The 16,933-nt window shown below is 41.6% G+C and overlaps 1 protein-coding gene across 3 annotated transcripts in view; it reads right to left on the reverse strand.

Moving 5' to 3' along the window:
• Positions 1-1,910: 1,910 nt before the first annotated feature.
• The window catches only part of CCDC77 (coiled-coil domain containing 77), a 36,407-nt gene continuing 21,384 nt past the window's right edge, over positions 1,911-16,933 (reverse strand). For 2 of the 3 annotated variants that reach the window (XM_008508641.2, XM_008508640.2), the window contains exons 5-12: positions 14,486-14,582; positions 13,257-13,329; positions 11,738-11,829; positions 10,410-10,558; positions 5,307-5,526; positions 3,783-3,908; positions 3,530-3,682; positions 1,911-2,791 (exon numbers count right to left, since the gene is read on the reverse strand). In XM_008508641.2, coding sequence (XP_008506863.1) covers positions 2,645-2,791; positions 3,530-3,682; positions 3,783-3,908; positions 5,307-5,526; positions 10,410-10,558; positions 11,738-11,829; positions 13,257-13,329; positions 14,486-14,582 — 1,057 coding nt within the window. In that variant the 3' untranslated portion in view covers positions 1,911-2,644. The remainder of the gene's footprint in view (positions 2,792-3,529; positions 3,683-3,782; positions 3,909-5,306; positions 5,527-10,409; positions 10,559-11,737; positions 11,830-13,256; positions 13,330-14,485; positions 14,583-16,933) is intronic. The other variant, XM_070620465.1, reaches the window with a different exon arrangement.

Below are 16,933 nucleotides of genomic sequence, written 5' to 3' on the forward strand. Positions count from 1 at the left end.
ATTGGAATAATGCTGCCATGGACACCTGTGTACAAGTTTTTGCGTGGATGTACGTTTTCATCTATCTTGGGTATATACCTGAGGAGTAGAATTGCTAGGTCAAATGGTACTGTATGTTTAACTTTTTGAGCGACTACTAGACTGTTTTCCCAAGTGGCAGCACCATTTTACATTCCCACTAGCAATAACTGAGGCTTCCAGTTTCTCCACACCCTTGTTAGCACTTACCATCTTATTATAGCCATCCTACTGGGTGTGAAGCGGTACCTCATTATTGATTTCCATTTCCCTGATAACTAATGACATTGAGCTTTTTTTTTTTTTCCTGAGGAAGATTAGCCCTGAGCTAACTACTGCCAGTCCTCCTCTTTTTGCTGAGGAAGCCTGGCCCTGAGCCAACATCGTGCCCATCTTCCTCTACTTTATATGTGGGATGAACAACACGGCATGGCGTGCCAAGCAGTGCCATGTCCGCACCCGGGATCCGAACTGGCGAACCCCGGGCCGCTGACAAGCGGAACATGGGAACTTAACCGCTGCGCCACCGGGCCAGCCCCCCTGAGCATCTTTTTGTGTACTTATTGGCCATTTGTATGTTATCTTCAGAGAAATATCTAATCAGATCTCTTGGCCATTTTTTTGTGTTGTCTTTTTATTGTTGAGCTGTAAGAATTCTTTATATATTCTGGACACTGGATTTTCTTTCTTAATCCTCAATCACCCTGCCAAAGCAGGTAGATCTATCTCTGTTTTACAGATGAAGAGACCAGAGCCTGAGGGTTTTAGTAAGAGGCATGATTGCTTCTACATCCGAGTCTCCAAAGCCCATGCTCTTTCCACTACTCTACACTGCTTCTTGGTGACGGAGTAGTTTTAACTGATGATGAGGTTTAGAGAGTGGCTATACTAGTGGGTAGTTAACACAAAGATGAATGTCATTGGAATTGAGGCCAAGGTGTTAGAAACATTATCAACTGATTGCTGAAGTCAATGGTGGCAGGCCTCAAAGTCACATATAAAATTAAAAATTTGGATTATATGATCTCCAAGATTCCTTCTTACTCTGAAATTCTATGATTTAATAAGACTTTTTGTTTTGCCCAGCATCAAAACAGCAGTAATCATGAAAAGCCAGTTCCTTAAGTGTTGGACGAAAGGAAGAACCATCCACTTATGCACATCCCTCTAAAGCCCAGGACTGGGCCCTGTAAGAACTCCAGTCCCAGTTTATTGTGAAAAAAATCTGACCTGGTGTCACAGGCTTTTTTTTAATTGGCACCTGAGCTACCATCTGTTGCCAATCCTTTTTTTTCTTCTTCTTCACCTTCTTTTCTCCCCAGAGCCCCCCAGGACATAGTTGTATATTCTAGTTGTGGCATGTGGGCCGTCACCTCAGCATGGCCTGATGAGCAGTGCCATGTCCGTGCCCAGGATCCAAACCAGTGAACCCTGGGCTGCCGAAGTGGAGCGCGCGAACTTACCCGCTTGGCCACGGGGCGGCCCCTCTCACAGGCTTCTAAAAAGAAGGCAGCACCTCCTGACAGCACTTCATCCACCACTTTCCTCAACGCAAACACGAAGACGTGAATTCTTCCCTTTGTCCCGGGTAAGTACCAAGCTAAGACCAACTGACTTCTCAGAGGCTGTCCAGGAACACACACAGTTATTTTGCTCCAAATGCATAGCAATTTGCCTAAAAAAGCATATAGATGGAAGAAATGGATAAAGTTTTAGTGCCATCACCTTTGTGCTATCTCTGTTACCTCCAACAGCAGATGAGTTCAATGGATGCAGCTGGGAAACCAGTACTTGTGCAGAACTGCAGACACCAGGGACCAAGTAAGTAAACTCAGTCATTAACAAAGTATAAACGTGGTTTTAACAAGAAATTACAGAAAACTCAAATAGAATATTTTCAATTACTTATTTTATTGAAAATAGTTAATTTAAAATATATACATTATTTTTAAAAAACCATGTTACTGGTATAATAATGAACTTTTTATACAAAGATCATTTAAGTTTCACTCGCTCTTAGCAAAGTGGCACCTTTATCTTCCTAGATGAACATTTTGCTTGAGAGTAGGGTCTCTGGTGCCCTCTGGTGAAACTTCATGAGACTGGTTGTCCCAAAATGTAACTCGGGCCCTACAGCTCACGAACACAGTCACACAGCAGAATGCCTGCCTAGTCACATTTCACAAGCTGTGGTTTGCTGCCTTCCCTCTGCCTGGGAGGAAGGTGAGCTCTGTGGATGCCTTTCTCTCCTCAGGAAAGGTGTTCCCATTGACACTCAGCCAAGCTCACAGAAAAATACTTTCTTCCTAAGTTTTCATCGTCATTGTCTTCTTAAAAAAACAAAAGCTGTCATTATAAATGTGGGAAAATGTCTAACTAATTCAGGTTATAGTCCAGACCAAAACAACTAAAAGGTTAACAGGACAGCAAAAACTATAGATAAAGCTTAACACGCAAGAAAAGCTTTATAAGCAGTCCTGATGCTTCTTCACTCTGTCTCTATAATAACAGATAGCACTATCCCAGGCATCTCTCTGCCTGTAGTTCCTGGGAGAAGACGACATTTTGTTTTCAGATTTCAGGAAGCAGGCCTATTCCAGATGAGAGTCATTTCCAAAAGTAAAGATCAACAGAGTCTAAGTTCATTCTCCAGACCAAATACTTTGGACTTCAGGTTCTTCAGTTCTCCTTGTATCTTATGTGCCCGTCTATTGCTGTCCCGGACCTCACAGAGGATGGCAAGGTCCTGGTTTGCCCGCGCGTTAAGTGTTGCCTAGAGATATGAAAAGAAGAAAAAATGATCATGGCATACGTCAGGGAAGAAAAGTCCATCATAAAGAACAGGCTATGCTGGCTCCTTTTTGAGACTTTTAGTATGCAGAATAATTCGATCCTTAGTCTGTTTAGTGACCAACGAAAAGAAGGGAAATGTAGAGCAGAATTAAAGCAGAAAAAGGAATGAGACTCTCTGCTTTCTCATACAACAGCAAAGGAGTCTTCAGATAGAGCTCGACAAACAGTGAGTAAAAAGCAGAGACCAATATAAACAGTATTGGTAAATCTGCCAAAGAATGAAAGCATCTCTTCTTTTCTACAATTAACCTTTAGGATATGTGGATGACTGGTTAAATCTCTTTAAGAAGGCTCCTGAGGCAACTTGGATTCTAAATACAGCTGAGTCCGATGGGGGAAAATTATTACTCAACTGCTCAGTCGCACTATTTGTGAAACAGACACAGTTCTTTAAATCTACTTCTTGAATTGAGAGGGATAAAAATTTGTTAAGTTTAGCTTTGATGGAAGTATAGTGATGCAGTCATTCAATTATTTCGGTCTATTTTGGTCTTCCCTCTAGCATGTACTTGTTAAACCGATTTCAGTGAGGCTTAAAGGATGGTGATCCATTAGTGTCTACCGTCAGGGAAACACACCTTTCTCCTGAGGAGCCCTCAGGACCATGTTTCCTCACTTGCACCCCTAAACCTCTTGCTAATTCAGGATCAGCACCTACCTTATAGAGCATTTGCTCCAAGTCTTTCAGTTTCTGCCGGAGAGCCTTAATATCCGTCTTAAAGCCTTCTACTTCCAAGACACGCCGATTCTCCAAGGCCTCATAGCGTTTTGTCATTACCTGTAAACGCTTCCCCATCTTGTTGGTGCGATCCTAAATAGAGGGAAACAGGAAGGCATTTGTGAAGATGAGAGAAGCCTCCCGGAGCCATTCGCACTTCCCGCTCCACGGTAAGGGGCAGAGAATTCTGTACCTTGAAGATCTCTCTCCTCACCCCCTCCTCCTCCCGAATTCGGGCAAGTTCTTCTTCCAGGGCAATGCACTGCTCTTGGTACATGCTGGACAGCTTCTTCTCTTGTACTAACTTATCCTTTAGGGACTGCAGGGCAAAAGGAACAACATCCATTACTATTCAGTTCTACAATTTAGGTAACTCAAAGAGCACTTAAAGCAAGAAGGGAAAGGAAGGATTTCCAGAAGTACAAAACGAGTTAAGGAACAAGACAGAAAGGAACTCTGAAGAACATTTGAAAACCTCCTACTTCTAAAGGATTCTCTTAGCCTTTTCTAAAGTGTACACAGTAGAAATTGTTTAAAATAAAACAAATATTTCTAGCTCCAGGAAGAGTCAGATAATGGATCTCAGAATTGTCCCAAGTAAGACATTACAATATATGTTTTGGGACGCATTTCTGAAGTTCTCCTTTAAAGAGAAAGAAACCATCATCAGAACAACAATAATAATGCTTATTATCCATACCCCACTGAGCAGCCAGAATGAGCTTTAAAAACCTTAACCACATCATGTTATTTCCTTGCACACAACGCTTCAAAGACAGAACACCATTGAGAGCTAAATATTCTCACCAAGCATACGAAGGCCCTAGAAAGCCCTCCGTGACTGGCTGCTGCGCGCCCCTCCACCTGCACCCACTTCCTCCTTGCTGACTCCTTTACAAGCACAATGGCACCCTTCCTTCTCCTTCAGGATACTCCAGGGCCTTGCTCTCCCCTCGGCCTGGAATGCTCTTTCCCTAGGTCTATATGGCAAGCTCGGTCCCATTTTTCAGGTCTCAGCAAAAACACCAGACTTAAGAGTGTCCTTGTACTTCCCTACAAAAGTAGACTTCCAGCAACTACATATGATCCTTTTCATTCCTTAAAACCACTTTCCTATAATCTATCATTTTCTTGTTTGTTAATGTTTCTGTTCTTTCTCACCCACTAAAATATAAATGCCATGAAGGCAGATCTGCTCTAGCGCATTTACTCACGTAGCCTCAAAGCCTAGCCCAGAGTATCAGTACAGTAAATATTTGCTACGGTTTTTTTTTTTTTCAAGATTTTATTTTTCCTTTTTTTTTTTTTCTCCCCAAGGCTCCCTGGTACATGGTTGTGTATTTTTAGTGGTGGGTCCTTCCAGTTGTGGCATGTGGGATGCTGCCTCAGCATGGCCTGATAAGCAGTGCCATGTCCTCGCCCAGGATTCAAACTGGCGAAACCTTGGGCCACTGAAGCGGAGCGCACTAACTTAACCACTGGGCCACGGGGCTGGCCCCTAAATACTTGTTGAATGAATGAATGGTTTCATTTTCTAAATCCCCAAACACCATAAGGATGAGCTACTCTTTGAAACCTATTTCTTGAGGTTGCTGCCACAACAGCTTCGTGGACTGAATGGATCTTGCACAACAATTCTTAGGTGTGGTGGCATTCTCTGAATTCCTTCAAGTGTTCCAGAAAAATAACCAATTTCTGTAAGACATAAGGAAACTACCTTAATATATTCGTTTTGGTTATGACGACTCTCATGAACAACTGGCCAAACTTTTCCAATTTTATCTTCTTTCTTCTTAAACTGCACCCTGTACTGCTTAAGCTTTGATATCAAATGATCCTTTTCAAGCATCCATGACTTTTCTTTATTTTGGTTTTCAAATCTGAGTTGCAAAAAGTCTTTGGTGCTCTCATAGAGTAGTTCTTGGGTGTGATGGAGACTATGAAAGAAAGTACACATGTGGACATGAAGATGCTTACACAGCACATATGACATACAGTTATTCCAACAAAGGGAAGATACAGGTTCTTTAAATATTGTGTAATAGATAAGTTCTGTAAAATATTATTAGCAGTTTTAAAAATATACTAATGTGATCACTGACAACCTTACTTTTTTACCAGACAATGCATGATGTATCTATCCATGCTCACTGTTTCAGACTGGTCTTTACAGACATTTTCCGGAGAGCTAATCTCAGGTTATACACTTAGAAGGACTACAGAAATATTTATACACAGCCTGCGTAAGTATGGACTATTTCCAGGCACAACACTTTACAATAAAGAAATAAACCATGGTGTTCTGACTGAGGGTTAACCCAAGTTCTATAACGTCAAAAACAGTTTTGCTTTTGCTTCTGCTGTGCTCCACGTGTAAACTGCCCCATAGCAAATCTCATTCTTGTTTCAAGACCAACCTCCTCTATGAAGTCATCTCGACAACTGTAGCCCATTTAATTTCTCCTTCTCCAAAATACCCTATCAGTTTAAATCTATCAACGTGATACACTACATTAACAAAATGAGAAACAAAAACCACATGATCATCTCAATAGATGCAGAGAAAGCATTCGACAAGATCCAACATCCATTTATGATAAAAACTCTCAATAAAATGGGTATAGAAGGAAACTATCTCAACATAATAAAGGCCATATATGACAAACCCAAAGCCAACATCATACTCAATGGGCAAAAACTGAAAGCCATCCCTCTGAGAACAGGAACAAGACAAGGGTGCCCACTCTCACCACTCTTCTTCAACATAGTACTGGAGGTTTTAGCCAGAGAAATTTGGCAGGAAAAAGAAAAGAAATAAAAGGAATCCAAATAGACAATTAAGAAGTGAAACTCTCGCTGTTTGCAGACTACATGATCTTATATAGAGAAAAAACCCTACAACCATCAAGAAGCTACTAGAAGCAATCAACAATTAAAGCAAAGTTACAGGGTACAAAATCAACTTACGTAAATCAGTTGCATGTTTATACTCTAATAACAAAGTAATAGAAAGAGAACTCAGGAACACAATCCCATTCACAATCACAACAAAAAGTATAAAATATCTTGGAATAGATTTAACCAGGGAAGTGAAAGATTTATACAACGAAAACTACAAGACTTTACTGAAAGAAGTTGATGACGACATAAAGAGATGGAAAGACATTCCATGCACGTGGATTGGAAGAATAAACATAGTTAAAATGTCCATACTACCTAAAGCAATCTACAGATTCAACATCATCCCAATCAGAATCCCAATGACATTCTTTACAGGAATAGAATACTGAATCCTAAAATTCATATGGGGCAACAAAAGACCCTGAATTGCTAAAGCAATCCTGAGAAAAAAGAACAAAGCTGGAGGCATCACAATTCCTGACTTCAAAACATACTACAAAGCTACAGTAATCAAAACAGCATGGTACTGGTACAAAAACAGATGCACAGATCAATGGAACAGAATTGAAAGCCAAGAATCAAAACGACACATCTATGGACGGCTAATCTTTGAAAAAGGAGCTGAGGGCATACATGGAGAAAAGAAAGTCTCTTCAACAAATGGTGCTGGGAAAACTGGACAGCCACATGCAAGAGAATGAAAATTGACCATTCTTTTTTACCATTCACAAAAATAAACTCAAAATGGATCAAAGATCTAAAGATTAGATCTGAAACAATAAGTCTTCTGGAAGAAAATACAGGCAATACACTCTTTGACATCAGTATCAAAAGGATCTTTTCGGACACCATATCTCCTCAGATGAGGGAAACAATAGAAAGAATAAACAAATGGGACTTCATCGGACTAACGACCTTCTTCAAGTCAAGGGAAAACAGGATTGAAACAAAAAAACAACCCACTAGTTGGGAAAAAATATTTACAAGTTATATATCCGACAAAGGGTTAATCCCCATAATATATAAAGAACTCACACAACCAACAACAAAAAATCAAACAACCTGATCAAAAAAATGGGCAGGAGACATGAACAGACATTTCTCCAAAGAAGATATACGGATGGCCAAGAGACACATGACAAGATGCTCATCATCACTGATCATCAGGGAAATGCAAATCAAAACTACACTAAGATATCACCTTACACCTGTTAGAATGGCAAAAATAACCAAAACAAAAAGTGACAAATGTTGGAGAGGTTGTGGAGAAAAAGGAACCCTCATACACTGCTGGTGGGAATGCAAACTGGTGCAGCCACTGTGGAAAACAGTATGGAGATTTCTCAAAAAATTAAAAACAGAAATACCACATGACCCAGCCATCCCACTACTGGGTATCTATCCAAAGAGCTTGAAGTCAGCAATTCCGAAAGTCCCATGCTATAGCCAAGACGTGGAAGCAACCTAAGTGCCCATCAGCTGATGATTGGATAAAGAAGATATGGTATACATATACAATGGAATACTACTCGGCCATAAAAAAGGATAAAATCGTCCCATTCACAACAACATGGATGGACCTTGAGGGTAAATGTTAAGTGAAATCAGCCAGATAGAGAAAGACAATCTCTGTATGATTCCACTCCTATGTGGAAGTTAAACATACAGACAAAGAGAACTGATCGGTGGTTACCAGGGGAAAGAAGGGGGTGGGGGAAGGGCACAAAGGCTGAAGTGGTGCATCTACAACATGACTGACAATAATGTACAACTGAAATTTCACAAGGTTGTAAACTCTCATAATCTCAATAAAAAGTAAAAAAACCCCCAAAAAACAGGCCAATGAAAAGTGAAGATGCTATGCTCAAGTACATAGTTGTTTATTCTAATTGCAGATCCTTCTAGTTCTGCTATGTGGGTCGCTGCCTCAGCATGGCTTGACGGGCAGTGCCATGTCCACGCCCAGGATCCGAACCAGTGAAACACTGGGCCACTGAAGCGGAGTGCATGAACCTAACCACTCAGCCATGGGGCTGGCCCACTGCCCCACTGGGCAGGACCCTGAAAAAGTATTTTTAATGTAGGCTGTTTAACGCAGAGAATAGGCAATAAGATGCAACTTGATAAGGATCATAAAGTAGTCAACAAATGTTTATTATGAGCCTATTTATGCACACAGGCCAAGAGAGAGGCTACAGGAAGACGCAGGGGGGACAAAGACATAATTATAATAGGTAGTGCTAAGAATCATCATAGAGGCATGTGAATCATTATGGGAATGTGCAGGAAGAAAAATTTAATTCTCCCTGGGGAAGTCTGCAGAGAAGGGTGACAGTGCACAGCAAGGTGCCTGCCACACAGCAAGTGTTCCATACAATAGACACTATTAGTCTGGCAGGAGGATGAGGTGAACTACGGGAACAGAGGAGGCGCTGAGACTGAAAAGGTTAATTTGGAGCCAGATGATGAAGCTCCTAATAATTCATGCTAAGGAATCAGAACTTTATCGTAAGATAAATGGGGAGCTATCAAACGTTCTTAGCAGTTGATAACTCCTAATGGAGGAGCTAAGTCATAACAGTGAGGAAGACTGCAAAATACAAAGGGACCAGTGACAGGTCGAACAGTGGCATTACGGTAACCATTTAAACAAGAACATAGCTTTAACCAATGTGGTAAGAATGACAGGGCAGAGAACGGATTTGAGAGGCTTCTCAGGCTTACACTTGATAGGGTTTGGAATGAGGGAATAAGAGAGCGAGGAGTTGAAGATAACCCCGAGGTTTCAAGCTTGGGAAAGTGGATGGTGTGCTGTCATTACACTAAACGAAGAGAAGAATGACGTAGTAGATTGGAGATGGGGGAGGAGGTGATGCTGCGAAAGAAAAACAGTTTGGTTTCATCCATGGTAAATTTGAGGTGTTCAAACATGTTCGTCTGAAGATGTCTTTACAGCACAGATCTGGCCACTGGAACAAGACAGAAGGCAGAGGAGGGTTAGACAGGTAGAAGAATCAAGAAAGACAGAAATCAAGGGAGACGGGGCCGGCCCGTGGCCCAGTGGTTAAGTTCTCGCGCTCTGCTTTGGTGGCCCACGGTTTCACCGGTTCAGTTCCTGGGCGTGGACATGGCACCGCTCATTAGGCCATGTTGAGGCAGCATCCCACATAGCACAACCAGAAGGACCGACAACTACAATATACAACTATGTACTGGGGGTCTTTGGGGAGAAGAAAAAAAAAATTAAAAAGGGAAAACGCCAACAGATGTTAGCTCAGGTGCCAATCTTTAAAAACAAACCACAAAAGACAGAAATCAAGGGAGATTAACTTCAAAGAGAGGGTAATCAGAGGTGCCAAATACAGAGAAATATACTAATTTCAATGAGGACTGTAAAGAGATAATTGATCCCAGAAATTAAGAAGTCAATGATGACCTCAGAAGGGCATGCTTAGTAAAATGATGGGGATGGAATCAGACTGCAGAGAGGCAAGGAAGACAGGCAGGTAAGCAGCAAAAACAGTGAGTCCAGAGACTCAGTGCTTCTTTGGTACAGCTATGTCAAGTTACATGTCTCCATATGCACAAGGGCCAACACAAGAGAAGAGCCTACCACACTGAGCCAAATAACACATTAGTGGATAAAAGAACATTTCTTAACCAATGAGATCAAACTACATCATGAAAATGGGTTAAATAGAGCATATGGAACACTCACCAGCTCTCCAAGAAAAGAATCAACAATATTCCTGGAAAAGCCTGGACACTCACCTACATAGAGGCAGCACTGCCTGATGACGACGATTCTTTCCAGGTCCCTTCAGTCCCAGGATGCTATGCTCAAGCACAGCACCGTTACCTTTCAAACCATTCAGAAAAATTAAAAAGTCTGTTAGGCACAGGTTTCTTGAACACTTACTTTTTGGTAAGCTCTTTGATTTTGTCCTGATTCCTCTGATGATGAACTTGTATCTCTTCAATGCGGATCCGTCTGTCCTCCATGAGCCCTTCAACTTGCTCTCTAGAAAGCTTGGTTTGTTCTTCCATCTGAGCCTGCAGGGCTTCCACCTGGAAAGGCCAAAATGGGGGAGGCATCTGCTTCCATTTATTTCTTACCTCTAAAAGGGAGTCCTTCTGCAGAAAAATTTAAAGAACCCACAAACCAAAAACCAAAAGCACAGCAGCAAAACAAATAGAGAAAGTATCTCAACTATACTCCCCTGTATGTAACATCTTATAAATGGGGTTAGGCGACACAAGAGCAGACTCAGTCCACTCTGAACAGAGCACCTCCATCACATGAAGAAAGCTAGAAAATCCAGTTTCCTCTACCCTAAGATTCTCACCTTTGCACTATCTCCTTTTTTGGACTTTTAAGACTATCTTTCTTTTAAGACTCCCTAATTGCCCAGAAATAGAATGACTCTTTTCTTCATTTTTTAATTTAAAAAGCGGAGCAAAACGAGTATAATGTAGGGGGCTGGCCCCGTGGCCGAGTGGTTAAGTTCGCGAGCTCCGCTTTGGCAGCCCAGGGTTTCGCTGGTTCAGATCCTGGGCGCAGACACAGCACTGCTCATCAGGCCATGTTGAGGCGGCGTCCCACATGCCACAACTAAAAATATACAACTATGTACTGGGGGGATTCGGGGAGATAAAGCAAAAAAGAAAAAAGAGTATAATGTAATTTCCTTCTCCGAGTCTGGGTCTCAGAACTCCAAAAGTGGATACTGGCCAAAGGCAGAAACTGTCATTTAAATCAAGACATCCCACTGATAAGGACATGAACTTGCGTGCAACTAGATGAAAAATCATGCTTGTAGATGATATACAATTACCAGGTGGTAAGAGGATAATTCATTACTTTCCTAGACTTCAGAACACACGCACTAATAAACGGACATACCCCTAAAGCTCTATCTATCAGCAGAGACAGCTGCAACTCTCTGGCATCCCCCAGGCCAACCACGAAAGAACTCTGACTGTGTGCAGACTCGGTTGGGTGGGGCTTTGGAGGTAGGCTGGATGAACTGAAGGTTCGGGACAGCACTTCTAGAACGGCTGAGTACAGAACAATGGTTTTAAAATGGAAGCTCCTGGAAATTAGGAACACCCTCGATTTTATCAATCACACGATGCCTGGATGTAACGTGTATAGAGAGCTACTTCTCACATGATAAGGAAGACATGCTGTGCAAAGCTAAGCTCGGGGACAGAAACTGTTTGGGTCTGCCAAAGCGAATGCTTTACCTGGAGGATAAGAGTTTGTATGTCTCCTTGGTATTGCTCAGAACTCTCCTCCTTCTCTCTCATTGCTGGTTTTCTTTTGCTCACTTTAGAATCTAAAATACGAAACAAAGATTAAGGAAGACCTTTACTCAGCTCTTCTTTCTCCTATTCAAGCATCAGCACTAACTTTGCAGAAGAGTTTGCCTTCATTTACTGAGAAGAGAAGGAAAGGAAGAAAAAGGAAAACATACAATGACTATAGTGTTTAATTTTTCAAACAGGACTCTCCAGGAGGGAACTCTGCTAGGATGTCACTTGGATAAAATATTCATTTTCCTAAAGAATAAACCACTGAATTTTCCTTTGGAGTTGTATCTGTTTTCTTTGTAAATGCGTATTTAATCAGAAAGGGTAAGGAATAAGAAAAACTAAATCTAAACATTTTGATTATGATGTATCGCCCAATTTTCAAAAGACAAGGCTATTTTATTTTATTTTATTTTTGCTGAGGAAGATTCACCCTGAGCTAACATCTGTGCCAATCTTCTTCTATTTTGTATGTGGGATGTTGCCACTGCATGGATGGGGAGTGGTGTAGGTCTGCATCTGGGAACTGAACCTGGGCCACCAAAGCAGAGCACACCAAACTCAACCACTAGTGGGGCTGAGCCCAAAAGACAAGGTTATTTTTAAAATAAGCAACACTAAGATTGCAATGAACAAAACTTAATTTCTTGGATGAAAGAAGCTCAAGCTAAGACAGTAGAGCTTAAAGTTCTTGTCACAAGAAAAAAAACTGTAACTATGTGTGGTGATCGAAGTTAACTAGACTCACTATGGTGATCATTTCGTAGTCAAGACAAACATAGAATCATTATGTTGTATACTTGAACCTATTATAATGTTATATGTAAATTATATCTCAATTAAAAAGAAAAGAAAGTTGGGGCTTGCCCAGTGGCGCAGCGGTTCAGTTCGCACGTTCTGCTCGGCAGCCTGGGGTTTGCTGGTTCGGATCCCCGGGGTGGACATGGCACCACTTGGCAAGCCATGCTGTGCCAGGCGTCCCACATAGAAAGTAGAGGAACATGGGCATGGACGTTAGCTCAGGGCCAGTCTTCCTCAGCAAAAAGAGGATTGCTAGCAGATATTAACTCAGGGGTAATCTTCCTCAAAAAAAAAAAAAAAAAAAAATTAAAAAAAAGAAAGAAAATTGGGATTTTCATTAAAAAAAAGAGAGAGAGAAAGAGAGAGAGAAGGAGATTGAGGCTTAGAGAGGCTAATAACACCCTGTGATTCCAGAAGTTGTGCAAATCTGCTTTATGACTATCACTATAAGCATGTTAATTGTATTTTTTTATTCTATTTCATTAAAACATCATGGAAAGGTTAAAAATAAAAGCAAAGTAAGATCTTAGGCCACTAGAGGCATCATTAAGAACATTCCTTATCACTGTATAGTAGGAAAAAATTTCTAATTATTTGCACTGAGTTTTTTGAATTCTGTAGCAATAAGAATTTCTAGTATTATGGTTAGTACCTGCTCTGAAAGCTGAAGATGCATTCTGTTCACATATATCTACAGCCTGGACAGTCTTTTGGAGAATGCTGACCTGAAGAAGCAAAAAGAAAGGTATAGAAGTAGCTTTCTTATAAATATAACATTTCACTTTTTAGCTTTAGTTCCACAGATCAAAAACTATTCATAAATTAAATTGGTCAAAATGGATATAATCACATAAGGATGTCATACATATGTGAGACCAAAGTGGACAAAGTAACAAATTGGATAAAACTCAGTGTTCCTACGATATAAACTAAAAAAATAAAATTTCAGAGTTACTTAGCAATATCTGCTCAAAAGAAAAAAAAGGTCTTTGACAGGGTCTTTAGAAAAGCAATGGAGATACAGAAGTATGCATATGTAGATACGTACAAAAATGCTCACTGAGGCACTGTTTATAGAGTGAAAAAATGGAAATAGTGTATACACACAAACATTTCTATAAGAATGGAAAAAAGAGTTTTATCTCTGGGGTATAGAATTATGGAACGTGCCACTTTTATGATAGATTGCTGAAACCTGTGTTTGTTTTTAATAAAGACCACACATTACTTTTGTAATCAGTATAAACAAAGATTAAAAAAGAAAGTTGAGGGGTGGTGCCGTGGCCAAGTGGTTAGGTTGGTGCACTCCACTTTGGTGGCTTGGGGTTCACCGGTTCAGATCCTGGGCCCAGACCAGCACACTGCTCATCAAGCCATGCTGTGGCAGCATCCCACATGGAAGAACTAGAAGGACTTATAACCAGGATATACAACTATGTAGTGGGGCTTTGGAGAGAAAAAGCAAAATTGAAAAAAAGGGAAGATTGGCAACAAATGTTAGCCCAAGGCCAATCTTCCTCACCAAAAAAAAGAAAAAAATAAAGAAAAAGAAAAGAAAAGAAAAGAAAAGAAAGTTGAGTATTGAAACCTGCTCCCATACAAGTCTGCTCCTGCTTTCCTCTCTAATCTCATCCAAAACCTCTACTCTGTACCTTAGGTTCCCAAATGGTGAAATGAGGTAAACAATGCTGCTTCCCAAAGTTTTTGAAGAAAAAGAATAAAATGATAAAGTTCTTTATAATTATGGAAAATGCTTTGAAAACTTAGGTAAAAATGGGACTATGATAGCTAATTCTCCTTCTATCTTCTTTAGCAAGTACCACAATGGCTCTAAGGACCTAGCCCATTCTGTAAAAGCCATGCCTACCAGAGATTACTTACTTTGTTGGGAGGCTCCTTATAGAAATAGGTCACCTCTCCAGTGTCTGTTCCCACAAGAGCCAAGAGATTCTGAATCTTTTTCTTGTCTTCTAGCTCCCTGTAATTCTCGGAGAGAGTAAGCACACATTGTGTCCAGAGTAAGTAAATGTTTCTGTTTAAAAGATCTCCCTTCTGACTTAGTTATTTTTAAAATAATGGTAATCTCAAGTTAAAATTGAATAAGACTTATCTAGACCTTAGCTCTAATTTTTAAAACATCGGGTATTTACATCAGGAACTCAGAGAGAAGGGGCCAGAAAATCTGAGTTGGTTCTAGAAAAGACCCACAGTGGTCCTAGGGTACACTGCTCAGATTCTCCTCTTGGGCACTGATGGGCTCACTCCCTCCACTGCCAGCGATGCTGCAGGCCGGGGCTCACCGCTGAACCTCTCTCCACAACTGCCACACCCACCAGTATGCCCAAGGGACAGCCGCACCCAGTGCCTGCTAATGTGGGGGTACAAAAGCCCAATATCTCTGAAGAGCCACCGCAGCGTCAAGGCCCCCGGGCAGTGGTGCAGGCCTGCTGTAATGGAACTGCAGCTCAAGCTCTGCCCTGCCACACCTTCCCTATTCCCTCCCAGGAGGCTCCTCCCGAGAGCGCTCCCCAGAAAACCTCCTGCAACAAACCTCCACCCAGAGTCTGTCCAGGGAACCCAAACTAAGATCGTTGATATCAGAAATGGACCAAGGAAGCAAACTCGAAAACGAGATTTCAGAGCCTGTCACATGCAGATGGTTGACAGCACATAGTGTTCTTAGGAGCAAGACAGACAGGTGGTCAACGGGGTACAGCTTAAACAATTAAAATAAAGGAAAGATGGAGAGAGGCTGAGGGCTGTGTCCTATACAAAATCACAATCTCTGGCCCATTTTCCATACCTCTGACAGTTTTAAAACCCAGAAACTACCACCTGAAGGAGAAGCTAGGTCTCCCAAGAGGTGAGACCCGGTGACACCACAGTAAGTGTACATGGTAATGACTCCCCCAGTCCTTCCCCAAAGGGCCTGTGGCCATTTTTTCAAGTAATTGTACACTGGGGAAAAGGAAATATCCTAGGCATTTCAAGGATTGCTGGATACAGGGTCTGAGTTGACACTGATGCCTGGTGACATGAAGCATTATCATGGTACTGGGGCATAGAGGAACCATGTAATAAAGAGAGGGTCCAGGTCCAGCTCACAGTGGGTCCACTGGATCTAGACCCAATCAATGGTCGTTTCCCCCATCTCCCAATGTATAACTGTGTATTTGGTAGTTGGCAAAACCTCCAAACTGGTTTCTTGGCTTCTGGGTTAAGGCAAGTGGAAGCCTCTGAAACTGCTCCTCCTCATCCCAGCCAAGATGGTAAAAAAAAGACCTAAAACACGTAGGGGAGGAGGTCTCCATCAAACCTCCGTTTAATTCACAAGTGTGATCTATGCAAAACCAGACGGGTAACAGTAAGTCCCAAGTAGGCCCCAATTTCAGTCACTGTGCCAGATGCAACTCTGCTAGAGCAGATTAACTTGGCCTTAGGTACATGGCAGTTCTCATTCACGCTGGGTAAATAACAGTATACTTTTATAGTCTTTCCTTAGAACACGTTAACTCTTCTGCTCTTTATCAAATCAGTCCAAAGGGACCTGGATCCGGCCATTCCACAGATCACATTAGTTCACTATTGATGATATTACATTAAATCAGATTAGATAGACAAGAAATGGCAAGTGCATTAGAACCCTTGGTAAGATACATGTGTTCCAGAGGGTTGGAGGGAAACCTTACAGGGCACATCAGTGAAGTTTCAGGGGTCTGATCTAGGCATGCCAGGACATATCCTTCAAAGTAAAAGAGAAATTATTGCATCTCACACCTATCACCACCAAGAAGGAAGCATACTCCTGGAAGGCGAGCTTTCAGTGTGGCCCAGAGTTGAAAGGAAGTTCTGCATTAGGTCAAGGCTGAAACTATTAAGGAGACTGAATGAGTAATCAAAACCTCCTGACAAAGACAAACCCTGGACCTGATGGCTTCACCGATGGCTGCAATGGTGAACTCAATCCAACATTTAAAGAAGGACTGTGATATTGTGATTTATAAGAAACATATATTTGGTATTCAGATGACCAAAATATATTTCTCATATATATTGGTCTTCCTCCAGTCTGCAGCTCACAGGTCCCAAAACCCTTGGAATTTCCTCAGCGCTGAGAGTAAGAAGAGTGTGTTTTGTTATGTTAATAAGGTGATGTTTGGAAAGCACCTAAGGGTGGGGGCTGGTTGCCAATAGAGCCAACCATGTGATCAGAGGGTTGACCTCTCAGTCCCAGCCCCCAACCCCGGGGTGGGGGTTGGGGGGGGGAGGCTTGAGGCTGAATCAACTGCCAATGGCCAATGACCTAATCAATCAAGACTACATAATGAA

Source organism: Equus przewalskii, chromosome 5 (assembly GCF_037783145.1).
Source record: "Equus przewalskii isolate Varuska chromosome 5, EquPr2, whole genome shotgun sequence".
Classification (NCBI taxonomy): Eukaryota; Metazoa; Chordata; class Mammalia; order Perissodactyla; family Equidae; genus Equus; species Equus przewalskii.